The 25,372-nt window shown below is 38.0% G+C and overlaps 1 protein-coding gene across 1 annotated transcript; it reads right to left on the bottom strand.

Moving 5' to 3' along the window:
• Positions 1-1,542: 1,542 nt before the first annotated feature.
• On the bottom strand, positions 1,543-23,758 carry LOC106086322 (repressor of RNA polymerase III transcription MAF1 homolog). Its single transcript, XM_013250952.2, has 3 exons — positions 22,158-23,758; positions 4,720-4,997; positions 1,543-1,780 (listed from the first exon to the last, which is right to left on the bottom strand). The coding sequence occupies exons 1-3, from the start codon at positions 22,512-22,514 to the stop codon at positions 1,726-1,728; spliced, it is 690 nt and encodes a 229-aa protein (XP_013106406.1). The 5' UTR covers positions 22,515-23,758; the 3' UTR covers positions 1,543-1,725.
• Positions 23,759-25,372: the final 1,614 nt, after the last annotated feature.

Raw genomic sequence — 25,372 nt, 5'->3', positions numbered from 1 at the left:
GCCTCCTTAATTCCTTTTGGCAAGGGAAAACGCCAACATGCAGGATGTTTGCCCCGCATGAAACCAGGGACAAAACGACACAATTAATCTATTTATCTATCCATCAAAACACTCCGGAAGCATCTAATTTAGACAACGATTGTTGGATGAAGACAGAAATATGGTGAGAAGCTGTAGACCATTATTGTGCTCTATTAAAATACAAAAATCAAAACAAACATTACACAAGCAACACTTAACTTGTTTGTAAACTTTTTTAGCAATCGTTACAACTTATTTTTTTCCATTTTATGTTCTTTTTTCCAAAAAATAACAGTCAAATGTTAAGCCAAAATAAAGCAGCTGTTATTCTCCCATATTTTTTCTCTCCCCATTCAATCAGAATAAGAGGATTTTATTCGAGGAGAAATAAACTCCCAGGGTGTTTTTAGAATTGGGCTGTAAGGCTTCATTAAGTTTTGTAAATAAGGCCGTTGGTCTTTTTGAACAATTTCCGTATAAAAATGTATCGCCGTTCCCGTACTTCATCCATAAATATAGTTCAGGGCACTAAGTTGGAAATACCCAAAATGGAAATGAAACTAATGAATTTTTTGAAATAAAACTACTTTTTTTATTTTAAGCATTTTTGTTTTTACATATTTCAATAATGTTATTTAAAAATACGACATTGTTCGGTAATGTGCTGATTTGTTGTAATTTTAATATTTGCTCTACAACAAAGAAGACAAATGAAGGGGGTTGATTTTGCTTAAAAGTATGATTTAAAAAAATTTCAAAAATTGTTTATGCTTATATCATAAGGAAAAAGGTGATATATAGATAATAGAACTTGGGTACGACTAAATTAAAAACAAAATGAAATTAGTTGAAGTATTAGATATTTATAATTTGAGGAAATAAAGTAAAGTAAACAAGAACTTTATCGTTTTCTAGTTTTATTGTTAAATGTTAAAAACTTTGTGATTAATAATATGCAACTATTTAAGTATGCAGTAAACACAGTAGATACATTTCAAAATCGTTTATACGAAATTCAAAAACTGACAAAACGGATAGTTGATGTACTCCATATAAGCGATATTGAAACTTTCATCCAATTAAAGAATATTTTCATTGCATTTCTTTCTTGGTGTTCAAACACAGAGGCATTTATAAGTTGCTTATGTGCAAGAGCTGTCGGTATAACATCCGTACAATAATGATATCCTCTATTTTTTTTTATAATTAGTACAATGGTTAGCAAAACCCAAAAATGTCAACGCGTTTTAGCTATAAGCAGAAAAAAAAATGTTCTCTAAAACTACATTTATATAAGTGATTTTTCTTAGGAGTGAGTGAAAAATATTAAAACAGTAATAAATTTTTAAAACTAACATTATTTTTTTTATACATAGTGTGTAATATATTGAATAATAATTCAATGGGCATCGCGTGTACTTAGAGGCACGAATTCTCACACCGCAGCTCTCACCTGCCTTCGGGCCCCATAAATACACAAACAAATTAAAGATTTCAAACATATGGGATTATTTTCATTCATTTGATTGATTTTGTTAAGGAGCAGAAATTTGCGTTATCTGAGCAAATAATTCTAGACAATATGTGATGATGCATGGTCATGACCAAGCGGTGGCACGCACGCACGAGCAAAAACAATGAAGTTCAGCCATACATTGACGACATGCATAGATTATTGTTGTGAAGTTCCTTGATTTTATTGATTTAATAAACTTCTTCTTCCATGGAAAAATCCGAGGTGTCTCCAGCGTACAATGAACTGAAATTAAAGGAAATGAAGACATTTTTGAATGCGAATAAAAAAAAATATAGTACGTGCATAACAATGACTTAATTCAATTTTTTTAATTCAATTTTATTTTTTTCTTTTTTCAATTTTCCTAATTCAATTTTTTCAAATGTCAAATACACCTTGGCTCCTAATTTCGTGTGGATAAAAGTTCAAATGACAGATTAACAATGATTTAAAAAAAAAACCCGAGCTTTTTATAAAGATTTTTCCAATAGGGGCCACCGTAGCGAAGAGGTTAGCATGTCCGCCTACGGCGCTGAACGACTGGGTTCCAATACTGGCGAAACGATCAGAAAAAAATTTAGCGGTGGTTTTCCCCTCCCAACGCTGGCAACATTTGTGAGGTACTATGCCATGTAAAATTTCTCTTGAAAGAGATGTCACAAAACGGCACTCTGTTCGAACTCGGCTATAAAAAGGAGGCCCTTTATCATAGAGCTTAACTTGAAAGTTTTGAATTTAATTTGTGAACGCACTTTTACACTATTCATCGAACTGCCACTGTTCTACACGAACGAACAACGTCTGCAAATCATAATAATTTACTACCAAAATGCGGAGTCGGTGACCGCTATTTAAAGAGCGCCAACTCCAATTCTTGGTCTCAATTCATTTTTGGCTTAATGGGTTCATCGGAAAGCAAAATAAGCGTTATTGGTCCGGTGAAAGTCCACATGTGCGTGACACCTCATCAACACAAAAAAACTGTTTGGTGCGGTAAGCATGCCGGCGCCGACATTGGGCCATACTTCTTCACCGACGATGCCAATCGTCACGTTACCATGAATGGACAACGCTACAGCACCATAGGTTAGGTTAGGTAAGAGTGGCATTGCTTTACAGTCTCACTTAGACAATTTTAAGTCCATTGTGATACCACAGTAGCGACAGACGAAGGCTTCTGGCGGGAATCGAACCACGACCCCTGCACTGGTAATCTTAGCACGCTACAAACTTGGCTACCGGGGTGCCTGTGCTCATTGAATATTTTTGGCCTGAATTGGAAGATATGGACGTGGACGACATGTGACTCTGGTTTGACGCTTCTAGACTTTTATCTTTGGGGCTACGTCAATTCATTGGTCTAAGCCAACAACGGGAAATAGCGACCGTTTCGGCTGAAATGTGAGGCCGAATCATCGAAAATTGTGTCCAACGTATTGACAGTTCCAAACTTGACCGCGGAGCTATTGGGGCTATATCAAGTTATCTTCGAATTCGAACTATACTTGAAATGAATGTTGTAAACCATAGTAGAAGTTGTGTAAAATTTCAGCCAATTCGCATAAAATTTGCTCCCTTTAGGGGCTCAAGAAGTAAAAAAGTTTATATGGGAGCTGTATCAGGCTATATACCGTTTGTTGAAGGTCATGAGTGAAGTCGTTGTACAACATTTCAGCCAAATCGGATAATAATTGCAAACTATAGAGGCTCAAGAAGTCAAGATCCCAGATCGGTTTATACGGCAGCTATATCATGTTATGGACCAATTAAAACCATATTTGGCAAATTTTTTGGAAGTCAGAACAAAACAATTCTAGCAAATCGGATAAGAATTGCGCTCTCTAGTGGCTTAAGGAGTCAAGATTCAGGATCGGTTTTTATGGCAGCTATATCCGGTTATGAACCGATTTAGATTTAGATTAGATTTATTTGTTCGTTTTCACATACAACAAGATAACAATGATCTTATAATTACTGAACCATACTAAGCATAGTTGTTGGAAGTCATAACAAAACACCCCATGCAAAATGTCAGCCAAATCGAATAGGAATTGCGTGCAAATTTTTAAGCGGCTAGCTTTACTCCTTCGAAGGTTAGCGTGCTTTCGACAGACAGACGGACGGACATGGCTAGAAGTGTTTCAAATAGAATGACGAAATTAGTATACCCCCATCCTATGATGGAGGGTATAACAAGTAAAAAAGGCGTTAAGTTCGGTCGAACTTTGGATACCCACCACCTCGGGTATATGTGTAAACCACCTTTCGTCATTATCCGGTGAAAAATGCATAATTTGCCCCCATAGCAGCTTTATCGAAATATGGTCCGACTTGGACCAAATTCGACGCGGATATTAAGTGGTATAATAAGTACAAGTCATTGTTCAATTTTGTAGAACAAAATATTGGTCTTTTTGGTAGCCATATCCAAATATAGATCGATCTGAAGCATATACGACACGGCTGTCGAGAAGTCTATCATAATTCACTATTTAAAATTTAGCGAATTCGTATTATAAATGTGCCTTTTATGGGGCCAAGACTTTAAATAGAGAGATCGATCTATTGGGTTGCCCAAAAAGTAAAAGAAAGTAAATGCATTTTTAATAAAACTTAGAATGAACTTTAATCAAATATACTTTTTTACACCTTTTTTCTAAAGCAAGCTAAAAGTAACAGCTGATAACTGACAGAAGAAAGAATGCAATTACGGAGTCACAAGCTGTAAAAAACTTTGTTAACGCCGACTATATGAAAAATCCGCAATTACCTTTTGGGCAACCCAATATATGGCTGCTATATCCAAATCTGAACCGAACTGGGCCAAACTGAAGAAAGAAGTCGACTGGCCTAACACAACTCAATGTTCCAAATTTCAGCAAAATCGGATATTAAATGTGGCTATATGACCCTAAATCGGCGGATCTTTTTATATGGGGGTTATATCAAGATATAGTCCGTGATTTCATGATTTCAACAGACAGACGGACGGACATGGCTAGATTGTCTTAGATTTTTACGCTGATCAAGAATATATACACTTTACGGTGTCTCGGGGTCAAGTCCTTATAGGAAAACCCAATATTAAGCCATCGATATGCATTATCAATTAAAAATTATATGACCCAATTTAAACTAATGGTTAAATGTCTTTGTGTTTAAAATTCAATGTAAAAACTTACTTTACGGCACGGCATGTAAAGAATACGATACGCTTCAATTTCTTATTGTAGAAGAAATAGTTAAATGACCAGAGACAGCCTGGTTCACCAAAGGGATCCGAACTCAAATCTGGATTGTAGCTGTAAATGTCACATTCCTGTAAATTGATTTCATCATCAATAGCTGACCATAATGGCTGACGTAAGCCCTGATATTGATCACCAGCCAAAGCCGATAAGTTCGAGTGTACTGAATTCATAACCCATTGCAATGAGGGTTCCTTACTGAATTCGTGGCTCTGAAAAAAATTAAAAGATATTTTCATAAGTAAAGGAAACAAATCAACTAAGTTCTTTGGAGATTAGAAAAATTTACATATGGTCAAGGCGTATTTATCAGGTGGCGCATCAACCCAGCTGATAGAACGTGATATGTCAATTCGTTTTTTATTTCGCCTTACAAAAATATAAATTTCAAAATAAATATTTTTTTTTGAATTGACTTTTGAAAGAATTAGAGCGCAGAAAAACATAGATAAAGTTTACGACAGTACAATGTCAGACATTAGAATAAGGAGGACAACATGTATGAAAAAAATGCGGGCTGGAGTGTTCCTTCCTCTTGTCTACCATTTAAAGCTTTAGTTGTCAAGAATGGCTAAAGGACTATGTGCCTGAAGAAAATTTAGACATATAAAAGGTGTTCGTTTGGCCATAATCCTGCACTTACTCCCGCAATTTCTGGGCAATGAAACAATAGGTGCTCAACAGTCTATAATTCATCCTCATCCCCACAAATCAATTGTAAGTCCGTCATATGTCCGGCGCGACGTCAAAGTCCTGACAAAGTCCGAACACATCAAATTCCCTCAAATTGGTGAATAGCACCAACTTTATCTTTCATGGGATACATCACGCACATTGGTCAATCTTGCCACACGGCCACACACCGTAAAGACAACGTCATCCTCGTAGCCAACAAACTTTAACTATCCTGAAAATCCCAAAAATATCCAAGAGCTTCAAAAAGTCATATAAAACCCCTCTAGTTAAAATCTTTATTTTTGAGCCCTTTGCTAGAACTACGCTGCAGTATTAAACATCAGCTTCACTTGGTAGCTATCCACCGCTATAATAACCTTGTGAAAACTTTGCCTTCTTTGATGGTTTTGTGGGTTAGCCTTTGGAGCAGGGCGTATTTATCAGGTGGCCGCATCAACCCAGCTGAGAAAATTTGATATGTCAACTCATTTTTGGATTGTACCAAAATATAAACTTCAAAATAATTATCTTATAAATTGTGTTTGCTGCTGTTATGTTTTTAAACTTAGGCACGCGTCTAGCAAACTCGAACTTAGGTCTATTTTGTCGCCCTCGAAAGAAGAACACTGATAAAATTTACGTCAGTACAATGTCAGGCATTAAAATGAAGAAGATTAGGAGCCAACATAGATGACAAAACGACCAGGCAGTCTGGAGAAGCTCCTTCTGTATAGAATTTAAAGCTATAATAGCCCAAAATGTCAAAAGGACTGTTGCATGAAAACAATTTAGACAGGGAAATAGGTTTTTGTGTAGCCATAAACCTGCATTTACTCTCGCAATTCCAGGGCAGTCTCACAATAGGTGCTCAACCATCTATGACTCCTCCCCACAAATCAAGCTTAAGACCGCCTTGTGACCATTGACTCCGAAATCTGGCATTTCTAAACATTAGGGTAAGGGGGTGGGAAAAGCTTTACTGACCTCGTTTCAGTAGTAGACTCGTCTTCTCACGATCTGAGTCTCCCCATAGGATTTTCGCCGTCCTATCGACCGTTTCGCTGTTCTACAGGGCTGTATGCGCATTCGTTGCCCACGCCCTTAACTTGGACTGGGTCGGCCCGAAAGGCTTCTCCGTTACTCCGCTATGACCCGGCAACCAAACGATGCGGATCGTGCCATTCTCAGGGAAGGCGTTATATGCACATAATGCATTAACCGAATTGTAGGTTTTTTTTTCTCATCAATATGAAAAGCTCTGCTTTTGTTTTGCACGACACTGTATATACATATATGTATGTATGTCACTGCCAATTTTCACTCTTTGAGTCAATCCCATGGCAGCCGGTTGTACGTACCGGATTGACCCGATGAAGTCCTTCATCGGCAAGGGCTGCCGCCTCAGTGTACAACACACTGCTACAACAACTCTTTGAGTCAAAGCAAGCGCATTTTTCAACAGATATTTATAATGTTTCGCTCAATTGTTTTGGGTATGATTGGCATTATGTGGACCGATATTTTCGATTTTTGTCTTAATTTGTTGAGTCGTTTAATATATTTCATTACAAAACTAATACCCATAATCATAATCTTTTGTAAAATCAACCATAATTTTGTATTATGAAGGAATAGAAAAAAATTCTATTTTACAAGATTTTCATGGGAGCCAAATTATGCAACAGGCAGCAAGAAAGTATAGCCGTGGACACATATGTAAATAGAAAAAAAAAACTCTTTTCATACAAGTAAGTTTTGCTCTCAACTACAGTGTTTCACAAAAGAGAGATCTCACTTATTTTTATCCATCAAGAGAATGTCAATAACCTCTGTTAGGGCAATTCATAAAATAGAGAACAACTCTAGCCAACGCAAATCGTATTGTACGTACATGAATGGATACGCACATATACAAACATCGTATACAGCATTATACGAACGAATAATTGTTTAACATACCTACATACATACATATGAACGATTGAAAGGGCAGGTTTTACAAACTGTTTTCTGTTGTTTCAGTGTTAAATCAAATATAATCTTCCCTACCGATTTCAAACCAACCATTTGACAAAACAATGCACTGAATAAATAGAAATTATTTTTTTGAAAAATCAACAAATTTATCGTGACCAAAAATTATTATTTTTTTTAGAGGATACAGTTTCCTTCCTTCCAATATAATAATCGAATTTGACACCCTAATGCATATGTAAAAGTCATAGCACATTGTTAAGTATTCGTTTAAACTGTTGTGAGGTCACCATTCCCACTGGCTATAACCAAGCAAGTGCTGTTATCCAGTACTTTAGGTCAATATTTGATTAAAATATATTAACAGTTTGCTTTTTGTGTTCTTTAAATGTGACATTCAGATATTAATTGATAATGATTGATATACAGCGGTCAAAAAAAGTATTCATCATTCAATGTTTTTTTTTTTTAATAAGTCTACAAAAGACAATTGGAATAAAAACATATTAAACTAATGATGCAGTAGTGCTTGTGTGATATATATGTACACAATTTCATTGTTTTTAAAGAAAAAAATAGTATTTATTGGAACAAAAAGGGCCATTTTACAGCTGAACACAAAAAATTAAACAAAAAAAGTATTCATCATTGCAAAAAAACAAAAAAATAAATAACATAATTTAAAAAAATTAATACTTTGTTATTCGACCACCGCGTCTTATAACTTCTTTTAAACGGTTTGACATCGATTGGACTAATTTAGCGGTTATATTTTGGTCTATATTAGTCCATTCCTCCATTATCACCTGTTGCATTTGACTCTTGCTCGAAAAATTGCGCGTTCTCAATTTGCGTTCGAGATGTTCCCAAAGATGTTCAATTGGGTTCAAGTCGGGACTTTGAGGAGGAGTTTTAATGACTTTGGGGCAGTTATACAGCATCCACATCTTGGTATTTAAAGCAGAATGTTTGGGGTCATTATCTTGATAATATTGAAAGTTATTACCAAGCCCAAGTTTTACAGCACTATCTTTTAAATTCCTCTTTAAAATGTCAATGTAATACTTATGATCCATTACTCCATTAATAATTTCAAGATTTCCCGCTCCTGAAGCCGCCATACACCCCCAAACCATTAAACCACCTCCACCATGTTTTACAGTAGCAACTGTGTTTCGTTCTTCAAGCTCTGTATTTGGTTTTCTGTACACTATGACCTTTCCATCGCACCCAAAAAGATTAAACTTGCTCTCGTCTGCAAAAATGACTGTTTTCCAAAATGATTCGGGCTGTTTTACATACATTTTTGCGAAGTTTAGCCTTTTCACTCGGTTTATTTTATTTATAAAGGGCTTCTTACGTGCAGTTCTTCCTCTGTAACTATGCCTTTTGAGTGTATTTCGAATTGTTTGTGTAGTAACTTCCTTCCCTAAATATTCCATAGTGTTTTTACGAAGAATGGTCGCATTTGTCTTCGGAGTTTTCTGAACTTGCCGCACTAGCCAACGCACATCTCCAACTGAAAGTGCTTTTGGTCGACCAGATCTTGGTTTATTGTCAACAGTTTTCGTTTCTGTCCACTTTCTGATGATGGATTGTATAGTAGATTGTATAGTAGATCTATTTAATATTTCACTGATAGTTTTTTGAGTTAAACCATTCCTGTGGTGTTTTATTATCAAAACTTTTACCTCATCAGAAACCTCGTTTTGCTTACGACCCATTTTGACAAAAACTATATTTTCAATGAAATTAAATATTTGCTGTCAAGGGCAAAGCCTCCTTTACTAAATAAAACAGAAAAGGGGGATTCCCAAATAATATTTGAATTTGACTTTGATGATAGCACATCAATGATGAATACTTTTTTTGTTCTGTTTTTGGTGTTATTATATAAAATTGCATTTTTTGCGCTAATTAAATTTATTTTTTGAATTTATTTTAAAACATATTACGAAAAATAAACTATTGCATAAAACTGCATTATTTGTTTACTTTAAATTTTCTTCAATTACCCAAAATAAGTGAATTTATTATCAATTTTGCTAATGATGAATACTTTTTTTGACCGCTGTATATACATATATTAATTGGAATCAAAATTAAGTCAACAGACAGACTGGCGGAATCACACGTAACAGACGGTTTAATACGACAGTTGAGGCCAATTTCCCGGTGCAGGCAGCGTAACTCGCAGACGAGTGTGATGGGGTTGGGCGCTCTAACCATACTGTTCCCAGAATCAGACTCTGGAGAATCTGAATGAAACGGGAGTCGAGTACCTGACTAAGGTCCTCAACCTTTCTGTGGATAGTGTCCAGCCTAAAACTTGAATTAGACAGCACTGATTGATATGTGAGAAGTTTATGGAATGTTCATGGGAAAATTAGCTTTGATTCAGAAACCTTACATCGTGAGAAATAGATCTCTGGGTTGAGCAATGCGAAGTACACGGGTGACAAGGTGAGGACATTTTTGTAGGAAAGGAGAACTTAAATCTAATCCTTCAAACAGAAATGGCGATCTGACAAAGTTGAGATTAGATAGGAGAAACTCCAACCCCTGAGACTTTTCGTTTATATATCTGCCCTATGAGGAAACGGACCAGCCGAATGAGGCTGTGCGTAGGTTTGTGCGCGAGAATAGTACTCGCCTGATCTTCATTGCGATGCGAACGCGCCCCACTCAAATGGAGGAGTTCATTATCAATAAAAAAGGAGTCGATTTACGATTTTATTCTGTTCTGAGAATAAAGAATGTTGTTGTTGTTGTAGCAGTGTTAAGTACACTGAGGCAACAGTCCTTGTCGAAGGACTCCATCGGCCCGGCACGGGATGACTATAAGCACCACACAGGCTGGAACTTCGAGCTTCGATCTGTGTGTGAATAGTTGAATGCTCCATACGGAGTAGCTGCAACTGCAGTCGCGGAAAATCAGCGATATCAAGTGGAGTCTCAGTGAGACGCAGGGCTGCATTGGCTGTTGCATATATACTGAGTGCCTATGATGATATCACAAGGCGAGTTATTGGCGCATTTGAAAAACCAATGGCCATTATGTTCCCACGGCGATCGGTCTTGCTCACCTATAGGAGCTAGACGAGGATCGCCACCTCCACATATAGACATGGCTACAACACCAACAAGGAATCCATCGGGACAATCCGGTACGTACAAACCACCTGCCATGGGATTGAAGATAAATAATAGATCAGAGGTGATATACATAACGTTGACCAGTCTCGATAATACTGTTTTGACGAATTGGAGGGTCCAAGGAGGCCTCCTACCCAAACCATAAATATATCTATTGCAATCTGTTTTTGTCCACGAACAATAATCCATCATTTATAAATCCTAACAGAACTGGTGCCGTATGTCGAGCGTGGCTATGTAAAGCTTCGAACCTTTAGCACTGTGCTTGATGGTACAGCAGCCTGGTGAGCAGCTTTGAGTAGAACTGCACTCTCATTTACCTGCCCTCTCTCGCAGACTGTTTGATGGAATGTGGTTCAGAGGAAACTAGGGCGGACTACGAGGAGGCTGTACAACAAGCCCAGGCATACCATGCTAGGTATTGAATTGGACATTTATATGGAGTCCCTAATCTGGTACGAGGGAGAGGTATGATCGACTAAGAGGTAGAGCTGGCAAAATATCAATGGCACTATCGATATTAATTTTTTGACTGAATATCGATTGATATTTTTCCGATGAATACTATCGCAAAAGTTAAATTTTTTGCAAAACTAAACAAAGTAAGCAATCCGACACTAAATGTATCCTTTTAGGTACATTGCGCCTATGGAGGGCGCAATTTTCGTCTGAGTAGACTAACATTTTTTACAACGATTTCTCTCTCGACTTCCACCTGACTTTATTATCCTTGGTTTTTTTGGTCTGTCCATTGATATTGTTTCTATATAAATCGATCTCCTGATTTTTATTTTCTCATTTTCGTTTGAAATATAGGTGATGGGAAATTAACGATAGTATCGATAGTACATACACTATCGATATTTATTATTAAAAGAATCGAAAATATCGAATGTTGCGATTATCGATAGTTTGCCAGCTCTACTAAGAGGGTCTCATGGATCGGCCTTTCTGAGTGGGTGATGGGGATGAAAAAGTCTTTTAAGTTTCGGAGAGCGTCATATAAGGACCGGAAAGACCTCGGGAGTGGCGAAACTTGGACGGAGTTTAGTTCCGAAACTCTCGAACTCCTGGTCACAGCCCACTCTCCGAGGTCCTTAGATGTGCCAGTGGACCGGTGACTTCCGACGTTATGGATGTCTCATAGAAACATAGCAATGCCGAGGCGCTATCGGTTGTTGAGAGGATGATAACGGAGGGAAGTATAGTCCGGACGATTAATTCGTTTGAGCCCTACAAATTAATCGGGCAGGATGGGATATCGCCTGTCATGCTGCAAAGAGCGAGAGCGTAGGCCATGAGTCTCCTACAGGGGATTTTTAGGGCTTTCTGCCGACTGCGTAGCGGGATGTTAGGGGGTAGTTTTCTTTCCAAGGCTGCGAAACCGGGTCACTTCCCGCCCAAGAACTTTAGTTCGATCAGTCTGTCGTCTTCAAGATTGGGCGAAAGCCAATGGGCTTGGCATAAACTCGAGCAAAACAGTGTTCACGATGGAGTGGAGCCGCCATTTTCTTAGGGGCTTAACACTTAGGCGTTATTCTTGACCAGAAATTGAACTGGAGAAGAAACGTTGAGGAGAGAATCAAACTAAAAACGCTCTACTCATGTCGATTCGGAGACTTAGGCCGAGTACGGTCCATTGAATTTTCACTGTTGTGGTTCGGCTGATCCTCACCTTTGAGTGCCTGGTATGGCACCGGGCTCTCGAGGTGTTTTCGCAAAATGTTGGAGAAGTTGCAGGGTATTGCAGCGGTGCTGATATCGGCTGCGTGTAGGATTGCTCTGAGAGTAGAGCTGAATGCGATACTTGATCTGAAACATTTGCACTTATACTTGGACTGCGCGGAGTTGAAGACTACCCTCAGACAGAGGAATTCAGGGTCATGGTGCTCTTAGAATTTCGGGCATTCAGTTGTTCTGCGGAGTGGAGATGCGAAGGACTATGTACAGCGCTGGGAGGGAAACCGGGAAACTGGTTGGTTGCAGTGTTTTTCAGGCTGAAGTTTTCGCAATCCTCATGGCCTTGGATGTGTTCTTTGGGCCGGAACGAGCTTGCTCACCTACAAGAGCTTGACGAGGATCGCCACCTCCACATGAAAATGTGGGTATAACGACATAGAAACCTAAGGACACCGAGTGACGCGGATGGCAAAGAGGTTATTAGCCGCTTGCCTTCCAAACTAGCTTAAGTTGGTCTATGTTCGAATGTAGTTCCCATACAAACTAATTTCCCGATTTAACTTTTTGAGCCTCTTGAGGACACAAATCGGTCATAAAACAAAGTAGCCATATAAAACGATCATTTGATATGATATATCACTCTGGTTGATGGCGCAAATCTAATTTGATTTGGCTAAAATTTTTAGTTTTTGCTTATAAATGGAAATTGTCTAAAGGATTTTGCAAGTACCATCCAAAATAAAGACAAACTAAACACCCCATTATTATATCCACCACTATAGGATAAGGGGTATATTCATTTAGTCATTCCGTTTCTTATATATCGAAGTATCCATTTCCGACCCTACAAGGTATATATATTTCGGATCGTCGTAAAATTCTAAGGCGGTTTAACGATGTCCGCGTGTCTGTCCGTCCTTGTGTTGAAATCACGCTACAGCCTCCAAAAATTGAGAAATTGAGCTGAAATTTGGCACACACACGTCTTTTTGCTGCACGCAGTTCTTGATCGAGCCAATTTGGACTATATTTGGATATAGCTGTCATATAGATCGATATGCCAACATAGTGTCTAAATCCCGTATAAGAAGCATTTATTATCCGATTTTGCTGAAATTTGACAGTGACTTGTATTAATCTCCCCGTCAACCGATCGGAATATGATACATATCAAACTATATTGAGATCCCATAAAAGCGGATTTATTGCTTGATTTCGCTAAAACTGTTCTAGGGACCTGAATCAAATATGATCCAGACCAGTCCCTATTTAGATATAACTATGGTCCTGGTGAGAACATCAGACAAAATGTTCAGCGGTGGATATTCCCTCCTAATGCTGGCGACATTTGTGAGATACTTACGTTACAACTAACGTGGTAAAGTACCTCACAGAGGTGTCGCACTGCAGCGTGTCGTTCCAGCTCGGCTATAAAAAAGGAGATCCCTTATCATTGAGCTTAAACTTAATTCGGACAACACTCATTGATGTGTGAGAAGTGCATTTTTGCATTTACATGGTAGTGGAGTTATATTAAAATAGGATAATTAATATGTCCATAGTGGTGGGTATCCAAAGTTCGGCCGAACTTAGCACACTTTTAGTTGTTTTTTTAAGGTTCTTAGTCTTTGTTTTTAAATATAAATTTTAGCAATTGTAATCCATGACAGAAGATTTATGTATAAAACTCGACCCAGGCGAACTTAACGCTGTTTTGTTTTGTCTTTTTTATTTATTTTATAGGATAAAAATTTAGAGACAATATATTTCCATATCTTTTGAGTTATTGTATGGGATAAAAACTAATAATGGGAATCTATAGTTTGGTAGAAAAAAAAAAACAAACTATTCATCCTGTTTAATGTATGGATATATCGCTGTATATAACATGGCCATTTTCCAACTTTTCGTATATTTATTTCATTTTCAACTATACAAATTAGTTTTTAAAACGCAATTAACTCTTGCATCCCTAGACATTTATATAGGTTAATATGTTTTTCTCTCAATTCAAATAATTTATAAACTGTTTACCGCTTATTTTTATAAACAAAAATCTAAATACTATATAGAGGGAGAATAGGTTGAACAACACATCGTATACAATAAATCTATACATACATTAAATTTAAAAACAAATAATATTATGATTTTCGGGTAATGTACTAAGTTTATGCGCACATACTACGAGTACATAGTATACGTATACAAACAATACTACACACTACATAGTATGCGTACAAGAGCTTCTTATATCACGACATTGAAAATATGTATAAAGAACACACGAAATGAAAGAGCTAAGCAACAACAAGAACTCCTACGTTCATTTGTATATGTATTTGTATTTTTTGTTTTTGTATTTTTGTTTGGGTTTTTTTTGGCAACCTCACAACCCAAACGGCTTGTTTTGAAAACAAATAGGTATTCTAAAAGTTATTTACTACGCTTGTGGTTGTGCAAATATATGTTTGTTTTTAAATGCCATTTTTGTTTTTTTTTCTGGTTTTTTTAAACTGTTGTCACTTTTAGCGGATTGTTTTGTTAAACGAAATACTTTCTATTATATTTCCTCAGTAATTGAAGCAATAACCCCAAGATGAATCTTCAGATTACGCAATCGATGGTGCAACTTTGAATTGATGAAAATATATTTTTCTTAAGTGTAGCGGACACAATATGTATTGTTAGATAATATTGTACGAAAGTTAAATATACCGCTTGCGAGTGTTATTGTGATATAGAAAACGGCTCTTATCAAATCATATTACATCGCCTTAAAAATACTTGTTGCTGTTTATCTTTGAACAAAAAAATTAAAGGAAAAAACGGATGTCAAGTAATATACAAAGCCTTCATATGTTCACTAAAGTATAAACCTGCCTATCATACATGCTTAGTAAAGTCTGTATAGGGCCGGCACGGATTTTAGCCATGAATCCCACACAGGCTGGATATTTGAGCTCCGATCTGTGTGGTGTTAGTTGGGGGCCGCGAATACACAGCCTGTGGAATGCTCCATATGGAGTAATTGTAATTGCAGTCGCGGACAATCAGTGGTATCGAATGGAGAGTCTCAGTGAATAGCCGGGCGACACCGACTCTTGCTTAAATACTGAGTGCCTATTGTGCTCGATATGACAAGGTGATTTATTGGCTTTTTTAAATAACCATTGGCCATCACGTTCACGCGGCGATCGGTCTTATGGACCGGAATGAATCCGCGTCCACATGAAAATATGGCTACGACAACAACATAGTCTGTGAGTGGAGAGTCCCAGTGAATAGCCGGGCGACACTGACTCTTGCTTAAATACTGAGTGCCTATTATGCTCGATATGACAAAGTGATTTATTGACTACTTTAAATAACCATTGGCCGTTGACACGGCGATCCATCTTATGGACCATAATGAGTCCACGTCCACATGAAAATGTGGCTACGACAACAACAAAGTCTGTAGCAGACTGGATATATATCCATTTCTAGATTCGACTTTTTGAACACCAAAAAGGAACAATACATTTAGCACAAACGGATCCTGACTGAAGAGGGATTTGCATACGTCTGTTACGTAGACCATCTTATAATACTTCTAAGGGTCATGGATCGAAACAGCAATGCAGGAAGGCCGAAAGGGTCTTGAAGATGGTATACGACTGGGCTAGACCAAGGGGTCTTAATGTTAAGCCAGAGAAGAATGAAATCTGCCTGTTCACGTGGAAGACAAGGTGGATCAATTTGACGCACCACGTTTCCTCAACAGAACGATTTCAATATCCGAGGGGCAGGAATTAACAGGATGTGTAAAATGACGGCACTTGAGGTCGAGTGCGAGACAATACTGTCAGCAGTAGTCCCAGATTGACAAAACTCTGATATTACCATCTAGAAGGTAGTGATACAAGAATAGATCAATGTTAGAGAACATAGTGGGCCAGGGAGCCTAAATAGAGGAACCAGGAACTGAGATATGTTTCCGATTGTCTGACCATAATACTGTCCTGTAGGCAAATATCCGGGCGATCATGGAATGCATGAGGTAGTATAATGTTAATGCGAGGACGTTGAGTGGGAACATCCTTTCGGACAATAAACCGTCCATTAGGGCATTAACAGACAGGATGATAAGGTCACGAACAGTCTTGGAGTGTAAGGTCATTAACGCCTTCTCTGAGGATGAAACGCTCATCGGACGATTTGGCCGCGAATGCCAGAGGAATGCCGTCTTGGTTAATCCGAGCGTTTTCGGGAGGACATAATCCGAGCTAACCATTTATTGCATCATTTCCCGTCCTTTGCAGCTAACAGACCATCGTACTTAGTTGGGGACACAATAGCCGACTTAAACCACATTAAGGATGTGAAATAGAGAACAATAAGGAACTTTGAGCATAGCAAGGAATTCCTTGATCTAGCCATGACCGTCGTCTGTCTGTCGCCCTCCATCCTTCCTTGTCTCCGTCCGTCTGAGGAAATCACAATAACAGTCGAATGTGTAAACCTATACGCTTGTAATTTTGCACATATACTTATTGACGTAGGTTGTTGCTGTTGTTGTTGTAGCAGTGTATCGTGTTCCATCTCTCGTCCGCTTGACTCAGTCGAGTATCGAGATCCAGAGACTCTGCGACTAAGGTGGGGTGCCTCCAGAGTGATCTGGGTCTAAAACGAGTGGGTCTGGCTGGGCAGTAACACTGGAACGTGTGTCGTATGTGTGCCAGGTCACAATCGGTACACACATCCTGCACTTTGGCATCATTCCTTGCTCTGAGGAGTTTAGGCGGCTTCATCTGCCGGATCATAATTGAGCCAGAACTACTCTGGTTTGCCGGGGGAGGTCAATTTCTTCAGATGCAATGGGAGGCGCAATGACCTCCATCATTGGGGATTGCTTATGGACCACATCGACTCGTATTTAGATATACACTCCATGTAAATATTCCTTCGATTTGACTTCTTGCTCCCATAGAAGCCGAAATTGTTGTCCGATTTGGCTGAAATTTTGTGCTTTGTGTTTGGTTTTTAATCCAACATCCATGGTCTGTATGTATTCTCCAAATCGGTCTACAATCTGATATAGCTCCCATATATTTCGATCTTCTAATTTGACACTTTGAGCTTCTGGAAGCCTCAATTGTCATCCGATTTGATTGAAATTATGCACGCCTGTTACGACTTTCAACAACCGTGCCAAATACGTTTCAACTTCGTATATACTCCGATATAGTTTCCATATCCTGATATAGCATCTTCCGATTTGACATCTTGGTCCCTAGAAGCCACAATTGTTGCTCGATTTGGCTGGCACGTAGTGTTTTGCTATGAACATCCGTGGTAAGTATTGTCCAAATCGATCTATAACCTGATATGTCTCGTATATAAACCGATATCCCAATTTCTCTTCTTCGGTTCCTAATAGCTATAATTTTTGCCAGATTTGGCAGAAAACTTTTTTTTCTCTCCAAAAGGTAAGTAGTAGATCATTATGTATCTTTTTATATAAGCATCATGTGGCTCTTACGAACAAAATAGATTTCGAAATATAAACTAACAGGGGGAAACTGCAGTCAATGTTATATTGTTGACTAGTGATTTTAACCATTGGTTACTGATAGTACTGTACAATCCCTTTTCGAAATAGGCTAAGTGTGAATTTAGGTTCATTGTTCCACATTGGAATATGACTCATGTTTGGCTGATAAATTAATATTAAACTCACGTATGAACATGCACTCATATTTTAAACTTTCAATGTTGTTTTCTCAATCCCATGTCTTATCTTTTTGTGCTTTAACTTAACCACATATAAAGTAATCAGCCTTTATTTTTATTATTTTCGAGATATGTTTACTTGAAATTCTTTGCTTTCTTTGTATTGATAGTACATTTAAAATTTGTTTTAGACTTTTTGACGTTTGTTTAAATAAAAAAGGCGTTTTAGTATTTACCTGACGCAACAAAAATTATTAAAAAAGTATTAATATTAAAGACATGTAAAATATTAATAAAATTGTTAGCATGTATAATAGGGTGGGCAGATAAAAGTTTTAAGTTTTTGTGAACTCAATAGTTTTCAACGATCAACTTTTCTTAAAGTTCTATACAGTAAATCTTCCGAGTACCGGCACGGTTTTACTAAGACCACGGGTTGGAGCTCTGAGCTCCGATTTGTGTAGTGCTGTTCATCGTTGTTGTTGTTCTTGTTGTAGCGGTGGCGTAGGAGGTGGCGATCCTCGTCAAGATCCTGTAGGTGTGCAAGCTCGTTCCAGTCCAAAGGACCGATCGCCGCAGGAACAGGGTGGCCATTGATTATTTAAAGGCGCCATTAACTCGCCTTGTCATATCGAGCATCATGGGCACTCAGTATTTGTGCAAGAGCCGGTTCCGCCCGACATCTCACTGAGACTCTACGCTCGATATCGCTGATTGTCCGCGATCGCCGTTGCAGCTCCTTCGTATGGAGCATTCCACTATCCGCAACCTATGGACGCGCCCGGTAGCTCACAGCTATGATTCTCGAGATAGCATTGAACACCACACAGATCGGACCTACCCGTACCGGGTGGTGTTCATCACAACCTTCATCAGAACCTCAACTGATAGCTACCGGGCACGTCCACAGGTTCCGAATAGTGGAATACTCAATATAAGGAATATCAACAACTGCTGTAGCGGACAACCAGCGGCATCGAATTGAGAGTCTAATTTAAAAGTCGACAAACACCGGCTTTTGCTTAAATACTTAGCGCCTGTAATACTCGATATGATAAGGCGAGTTATTGGCGCCTTTAAATAGCCAATGGCCATCAATTTCCCGAGGCAATCGGTCCTATAGAACGAAAAGAGTTTGCTCACCTATAGAGTTTGATGGGACTCGCTACCTCCATAAACAAATGTGGCCACAACAACAACAATGGTCGTCTCGTTCCGTAATGGTATGATCTGCTCCTACCCTCTTTCCCTATCATAGCCGCAGTGGAGGTTATCTCCCGTACCGTAGTAGACGTGGTCTTCATCGCCCAGCCTTTGCCGAGAAAACAAATTTGATCGACAACGACGTAGTTTTAAAAATTCTGAAGTGGGCTAGAACTAATCTTGGGCGCTTAGGCCACCGTAGAAGCGTTTCTACGTTTATAGCTCGATACTAGCCTTGCCTCCTGCCATAAATGTATTGGCAAGAAGTGGTGACAGGTAGTTCGTATGCTTTTGTAGTCAGGCCTGGTGACCTTTCCCCACGTACGTCGAACACGAGCTCGCTATAATCGGCGTGAATTCTCATATGTATTGTACTTTTATTGCAGACATGTGTCTACATGTATCTCGGTTGAAATGTGCATATTTATTCCAAAACCCATTTTTCATACAAAATTTTTCGTGCGTATGACACGATGTGTGCAACTTTCAGAGTTGCTATCTTCGAAAATACATATCGTCTGATAGAAGCTTAAGCGATAAAGAAGCCACAATTGTTGCTCGATTTGGCTGGCACGTAGTGTTTTGCTATGAACATCCGTGGTAAGTATTGTCCAAATCGATCTATAACCTGATATGTCTCCTATATAAACCGATATCCCAATTTCTCTTCTTCGGTTCCTAATAGCTATAATTTTTGCCAGATTTGGCAGAAAACTTTTTTTTTCTCTCCAAAAGGTAAGTAGTAGATCATTATGTATCTTTTTATATAAGCATCATGTGGCTCTTACGAACAAAATAGATTTCGAAATATAAACTAACAGGGGGAAACTGCAGTCAATGTTATATTGTTGACTAGTGATTTTAACCATTGGTTACTGATAGTACTGTACAATACCTTTTCGAAATAGGCTAAGTGTGAATTTAGGTTCATTGTTCCACATTGGAATATGACTCATGTTTGGCTGATAAATTAATATTAAACTCACGTATGAACATGCACTCATATTTCAAATTTTCAATGTTGTTTTCTCAATCCCATGTCTTATCTTTTTGTGCTTTAACTTAACCACATATAAAGTAATCAGCCTTTATTTTTATTATTTTCGAGATATGTTTACTTGAAATTCTTTGCTTTCTTTGTATTGATAGCACATTTAAAATTTGTTTTAGACTTTTTGACGTTTGTGTAAATAAAAAAGGCGTTTTAGTATTTACCTTACGCAACAAAAATTATTAAAAAAGTATTAATATTAAAGACATGTAAAATATTAATTAAATTGTTAACATGTATAATAGGGTGGGCAGATAAAAGTTTTAAGTTTTTGTGAACTCAATAGTTTTCAACGATCAACTTTTCTTAAAGTTCTATACAGAAATCTTCCGAGTATCGGCACGGTGTGACCATGACCACGGGTTGGAGCTCTGAGCTCCGATTTGTGTGGTGCTGTTCATCGTTGTTGTTGTTCTTGTTGTAGCCACATTTTCATGTGGAGGTGTCGATCCTCGTCAAGACCCTGTAGGTGAGCAAGCTCGTTCCAATCCAAAGAACCGATCGCCGTCATATCGAGCATCATGGGCACTCAGTATTTGTGCAAGAGGCGGTTCTGCCCGACCTCTCACTGCGACTCGGAGCTCGATACCGATGATTGTCCGCGACCGCCGTTGCAGCTCCTTCGTATGGAGCATTCCACTATCCGCAACCTGTGGACGCGCCCGGTAGCTCACAGCTATGATTCTCGAGATAGCATTGAACACCACACAGATCGGACCTCCATTTTCCGGCCTGTGTGGTGCTGCCACCTATCCCGTACCGGGTGGTGATCATCACAAGAACCTCAACTGATAGCTACCGGGCACGTCCACAGGTTTCAAATAGTGGAAAACTCCATATAAGGAATATCAACAACTGCTGTAGCGGACAACCAGCGGCATCGAATGGAGAGTCTCATTGAAAAGTCGACCGACACCGCCTTTTGCTTAAATACTTAGCGCCTGTAATACTCGATAAGATAAGGTGAGTTATTGGCGCCTTTAAATAGCCAATGGCCATCAATTTCCCGAGGCAATCGCTCCTATAGGACGAAAAGAGTTTGCTCACCTAAAGAGCTTGACGAGACTCGCTACCTCCACAAACAAATGTGGCCACAACAACAACAATGGTCGCCTTGTTTATTCCGTAATGGTATGATCTGCTCCTACCCTCTCATAGCCGCAGTGGAGGTTATCTCCCGTACCGTGGTAGACGTGGTCTTCATCGCCCAGCCTTTGCCGAGAAAACAAATTTAATCGACAACGACGTAGTTTTAAAAATTCTGAAGTGGGCTAGAACTAATCTTGGGCGCTTAGGCCACCCCCAGAAGCGTTTCTACGTTTATAGGTCGATACTAGCCTTGCCTCCTGCCAATAATGTATTGGCAAGAAGGGGCGACAGGTAGTTCGCATGCTTCTGTAGTCAGGCCTGGTGACCTCTTTGTTTCCAATATTAGTTGTCTATGTGTGTAACTCCATACAAAAAGGACATCCATATCAATCCTATCAATCTACAGATGTGAATTTCAAACCAATTTAAATAAATAATTGATTAGACCCTCCAAAATTGGGAATATTAACCGCCAATTGAACTGAGTTAATTCATAAATCTTCAATTATTCTTAACACATAATCCTACTTTTTTATTACGATATGTGCTTTACATATGTGTTGTCACTTTCTGTATCCTGAAGACTTTCCCCATGTACATCGAACATGAGCTCATTATAATCGGCGTATATTCTCATATGTATTGTACTTTTCTTGCAGACATGTGTCTACATGTATCTCGGTTGAAATGTGCATATTTATTCCAAAACCCCTTTTTTATACTAAATTTTTCGTGCGTATCACACGATGTGTGCAACTTTCAGAGTTGATATCACCGAAAATACATATCATCTGATAGAAGCTTAAGCGATAAAAAAGCTTATTCTTACCTTTGCCTCCGAAAAGTCATAGTCCGGCTCGAACGAAGCATTTAGCGTAGCAATCAAATGAAAGAGGGTCTTACGTGAAATGGTATCACATAAAATGACGCCCTCATCACCTGACTGGCTATTATTTCGATGAAAATTTGGCGAGAGATCAGCCAAGGTCTGTGGTGGCGAAAGGGCCTGTAGATCGTGTGGTCCATAGCCATGGGTTTCAGCGGTGAAGCGTTTATACAACGTCTTGTCGGCAGCAACCATTTTGCATGAGTAAGATTCAATGCGTCCAAATATGGTGCTACTGCCCGAACCTATGGACAAAGCATTATTGATCGCTTCAAAGCGCGAACTCTCCAATAGTTTCATGGCGAATATTTATAGATTTTTTATACTGTGATGCTTTAGAGATTTCTGTAATATCCAAATTTTTAGGAAATTTACGTTCCAGGTAAATATCCTTAAGCCGCCAAGAAGAGTTTAAAGGTTGTGTGTGTATGTTTGGTATGTCTATTGATTTATTGTATTATGGATATTTCCTTGTTATTTTCCTTTCGTTTGGCTGGCTATGGTAACTAATTTGTGTTTTAAATATATAATAACACTAGTGTAGTTGTTTGAAATCACGTTTGTTTTAACGATGCATATAACTTAACAAATATAAGTTAAGAGGGGACAAGACGACCTTTTTTTAAGGTTGATAATATTTCTTGGATATTACGTTTAAATTTCAATTGGACTTGAAGTTTAAGGTCGCTGTCACACTTCTTAAGCTTGAAGGAGGCATATGAGACACGGTTGCTGACAGATGACGACTCTTTGTCTGAGGGCACAGGTCGAGTTCATTGCCGTTGTTGTTCTTTTCGTTATTGTGGTGGCTACTGGTTTCGTCAATTGGCAATTGAAATTTCTGAACATGGTAGAGGGATGGACAAGGATTCTCTTCTTCACTCCGGCTCTGTTTATGCTGTAAATTTTGTTGGCTGCCTGTTGTTGTAGTCTGAGTTTTTGTTGCTGAGTAAACATTACACTAATACAACAAACCCGATTATACCGGAATAGATCTAACACAAATTCTTCTGCTTTGGAAAATCTCGTTTCTTCGTCTGCTAAAGGCTAGCGGCGGCGATTGTGTTGGTGGTGGCTTTTCAAAATGGCGTCACCTTTCAGATTTACAATGGGATTCACTATCGTCACGCGATAAAGTTTCACAAATTTTCACAATTGAAAGATACTTTGTTGTTCGTGGTAAATAATTTAGTGCCTTTGTTTAATATAAACAAATGAGCTATCAGTTTATTTTCGTGCCTTCGTCGTGATGTGAATCGAGAAAACACTGTACTACTGTACTTTGTTAGGGTCACTTTTTCTTTCTTTTGCGTTACCACTCTTCCAAACACTTTGTGTTTTATAAACGTTCTTCAAAATCCATATCATACATATTTGCTAATAATCGTAATAAATACATTCTCGTGGCTTTATATGAACAACTCGATTATGTAAAAAAAAATATTTAAATTTTATAAGCTGGAAGTTCCTATAACATTTATTTTTAGTTTGCTCGCGCAAGAGATTGATGTGTGTATATGGTAGGGATCTAAAAGTCGACTAATCGTTTAATCGACTTTTTGTGTAAAAAAGTCGAAGTCGACTTTCACTGGATACGAACATTGAATCAGGGTTCACTAAAGAAGGATAGGTCACTTGCCCAGCTGATTAAATTTTCCAATTCCATAGTTGTATCCAAATCCCACTAGAATGTCAAATGCTCTGTTTGGAATTTAAAATTTTTTTCAGATTTTGTTCCTTTTTTCACATTTTAATTGTTTTATTTTATAATTTATACTTTAAAGTCATAAATCTTTTATTCTTGTGGCTGTCGCACATGATAATACAAATGAAAACTAGAATTTCAATTGGAAAGTGTTCAGAGGCTGTTCGAGCCACCATCCCCACAAGGTTGTACACAGAAAAGGCAATCAGCATAATTTTTTCAATTGAAAATAAGAATGTTTTCAATTCAAAAGTAATTCAATCAATAATTCTTTTAATTTAATCTGAACTTTTCTCAGTTACGATTGTGATTGCATTTTTTGTCGTTTTCAATTAAAAAGTTAATTGATTCAACAATATTTTGAAATTTTCAATTAAAAAATTTCTTAATTCAATAATTTTTTTGATTGAATCTAAAAAAATTTTAATATAAATGTGGTTGTAAATTTGATCTTTTTTAATTAAATAATAACGGCCTAAGTTTAAATTTTTTTCTATCTGTCAGTCGATTCGTTCACCAGTTCATTAAAAACAGCTAACAGAACAGTAAAAACCAAAAAAAATTCAATGACCCATATGTCCAGTAATTCGACAAATCTAAAGCATGGCAGCTGGTTCACATGCCAGACTAACCCGATGAAGTCCTTCATCGGCCGAGGGCTGCCGCCTCAGTGCACAACACACGGCTATGACTACAACAATAAATCATAGGGCACCCGTACCCGACAACCTAAATTTTTTGGAGAACCCGCGGGTAATTTTTTTCATACGGTGGCCCGCCGCACCTTTGCCCAAACAAAGCACCTAAAGTTCATGTTCCAGGTACACATCTGTGTAGAAAATATAGAAATTAATTAGAAATTGAAATTAACTGAAAATTTCAATGATTTTTTAATGAATCCAATTAAAAAATTAATTGAAAATATCATTCATTGTCTTAATTAAATATGCAATTTTTTTAATTGAAAAAAAAAAAATTTACTTACTTTTTCAAAGCGGTGATTGATATTATCATTTGCGTGATTGAAACTAATTTTTATTTTTTTCCGTGTCTTTGATTTCGTTGTTGTTGGGCAAATTCTTAATTCAACCATGAGTTGAATAATCGAATTTAAAGTCGAAAATTTTTGAAAAGTCGAAAAAACCGAAAAAAGAAAATTTAATTTTTACTATGGTTGCAAAAGTTACAAGTCATATTTATGGGAAGAATACCAAAAATAACTCGAAATGGAGCTTAAAACGCTCCATTTCGAGTTATTTTTGGAAAGAAAGTAAAAACCCCTAAAATCAAAAGTGGACCGATCGTGACAATATAGGTAACAAATAAGAGGTATTGGAGAGTAGAATATGAAGTTAAAAAAAGAACCCAGGGGCCGCTCCACCCCCAAAACTTCTCCAGAAAGACATATTGGACGGTCATGCCAATATAGGGCTCAAATGAGAGGTATTGAGGA

This window comes from Stomoxys calcitrans, chromosome 3 (genome assembly GCF_963082655.1).
Source record: "Stomoxys calcitrans chromosome 3, idStoCalc2.1, whole genome shotgun sequence".
Taxonomy (NCBI): domain Eukaryota; kingdom Metazoa; phylum Arthropoda; class Insecta; order Diptera; family Muscidae; genus Stomoxys; species Stomoxys calcitrans.
This window is presented reverse-complemented; position numbering and strand designations above follow the sequence as displayed.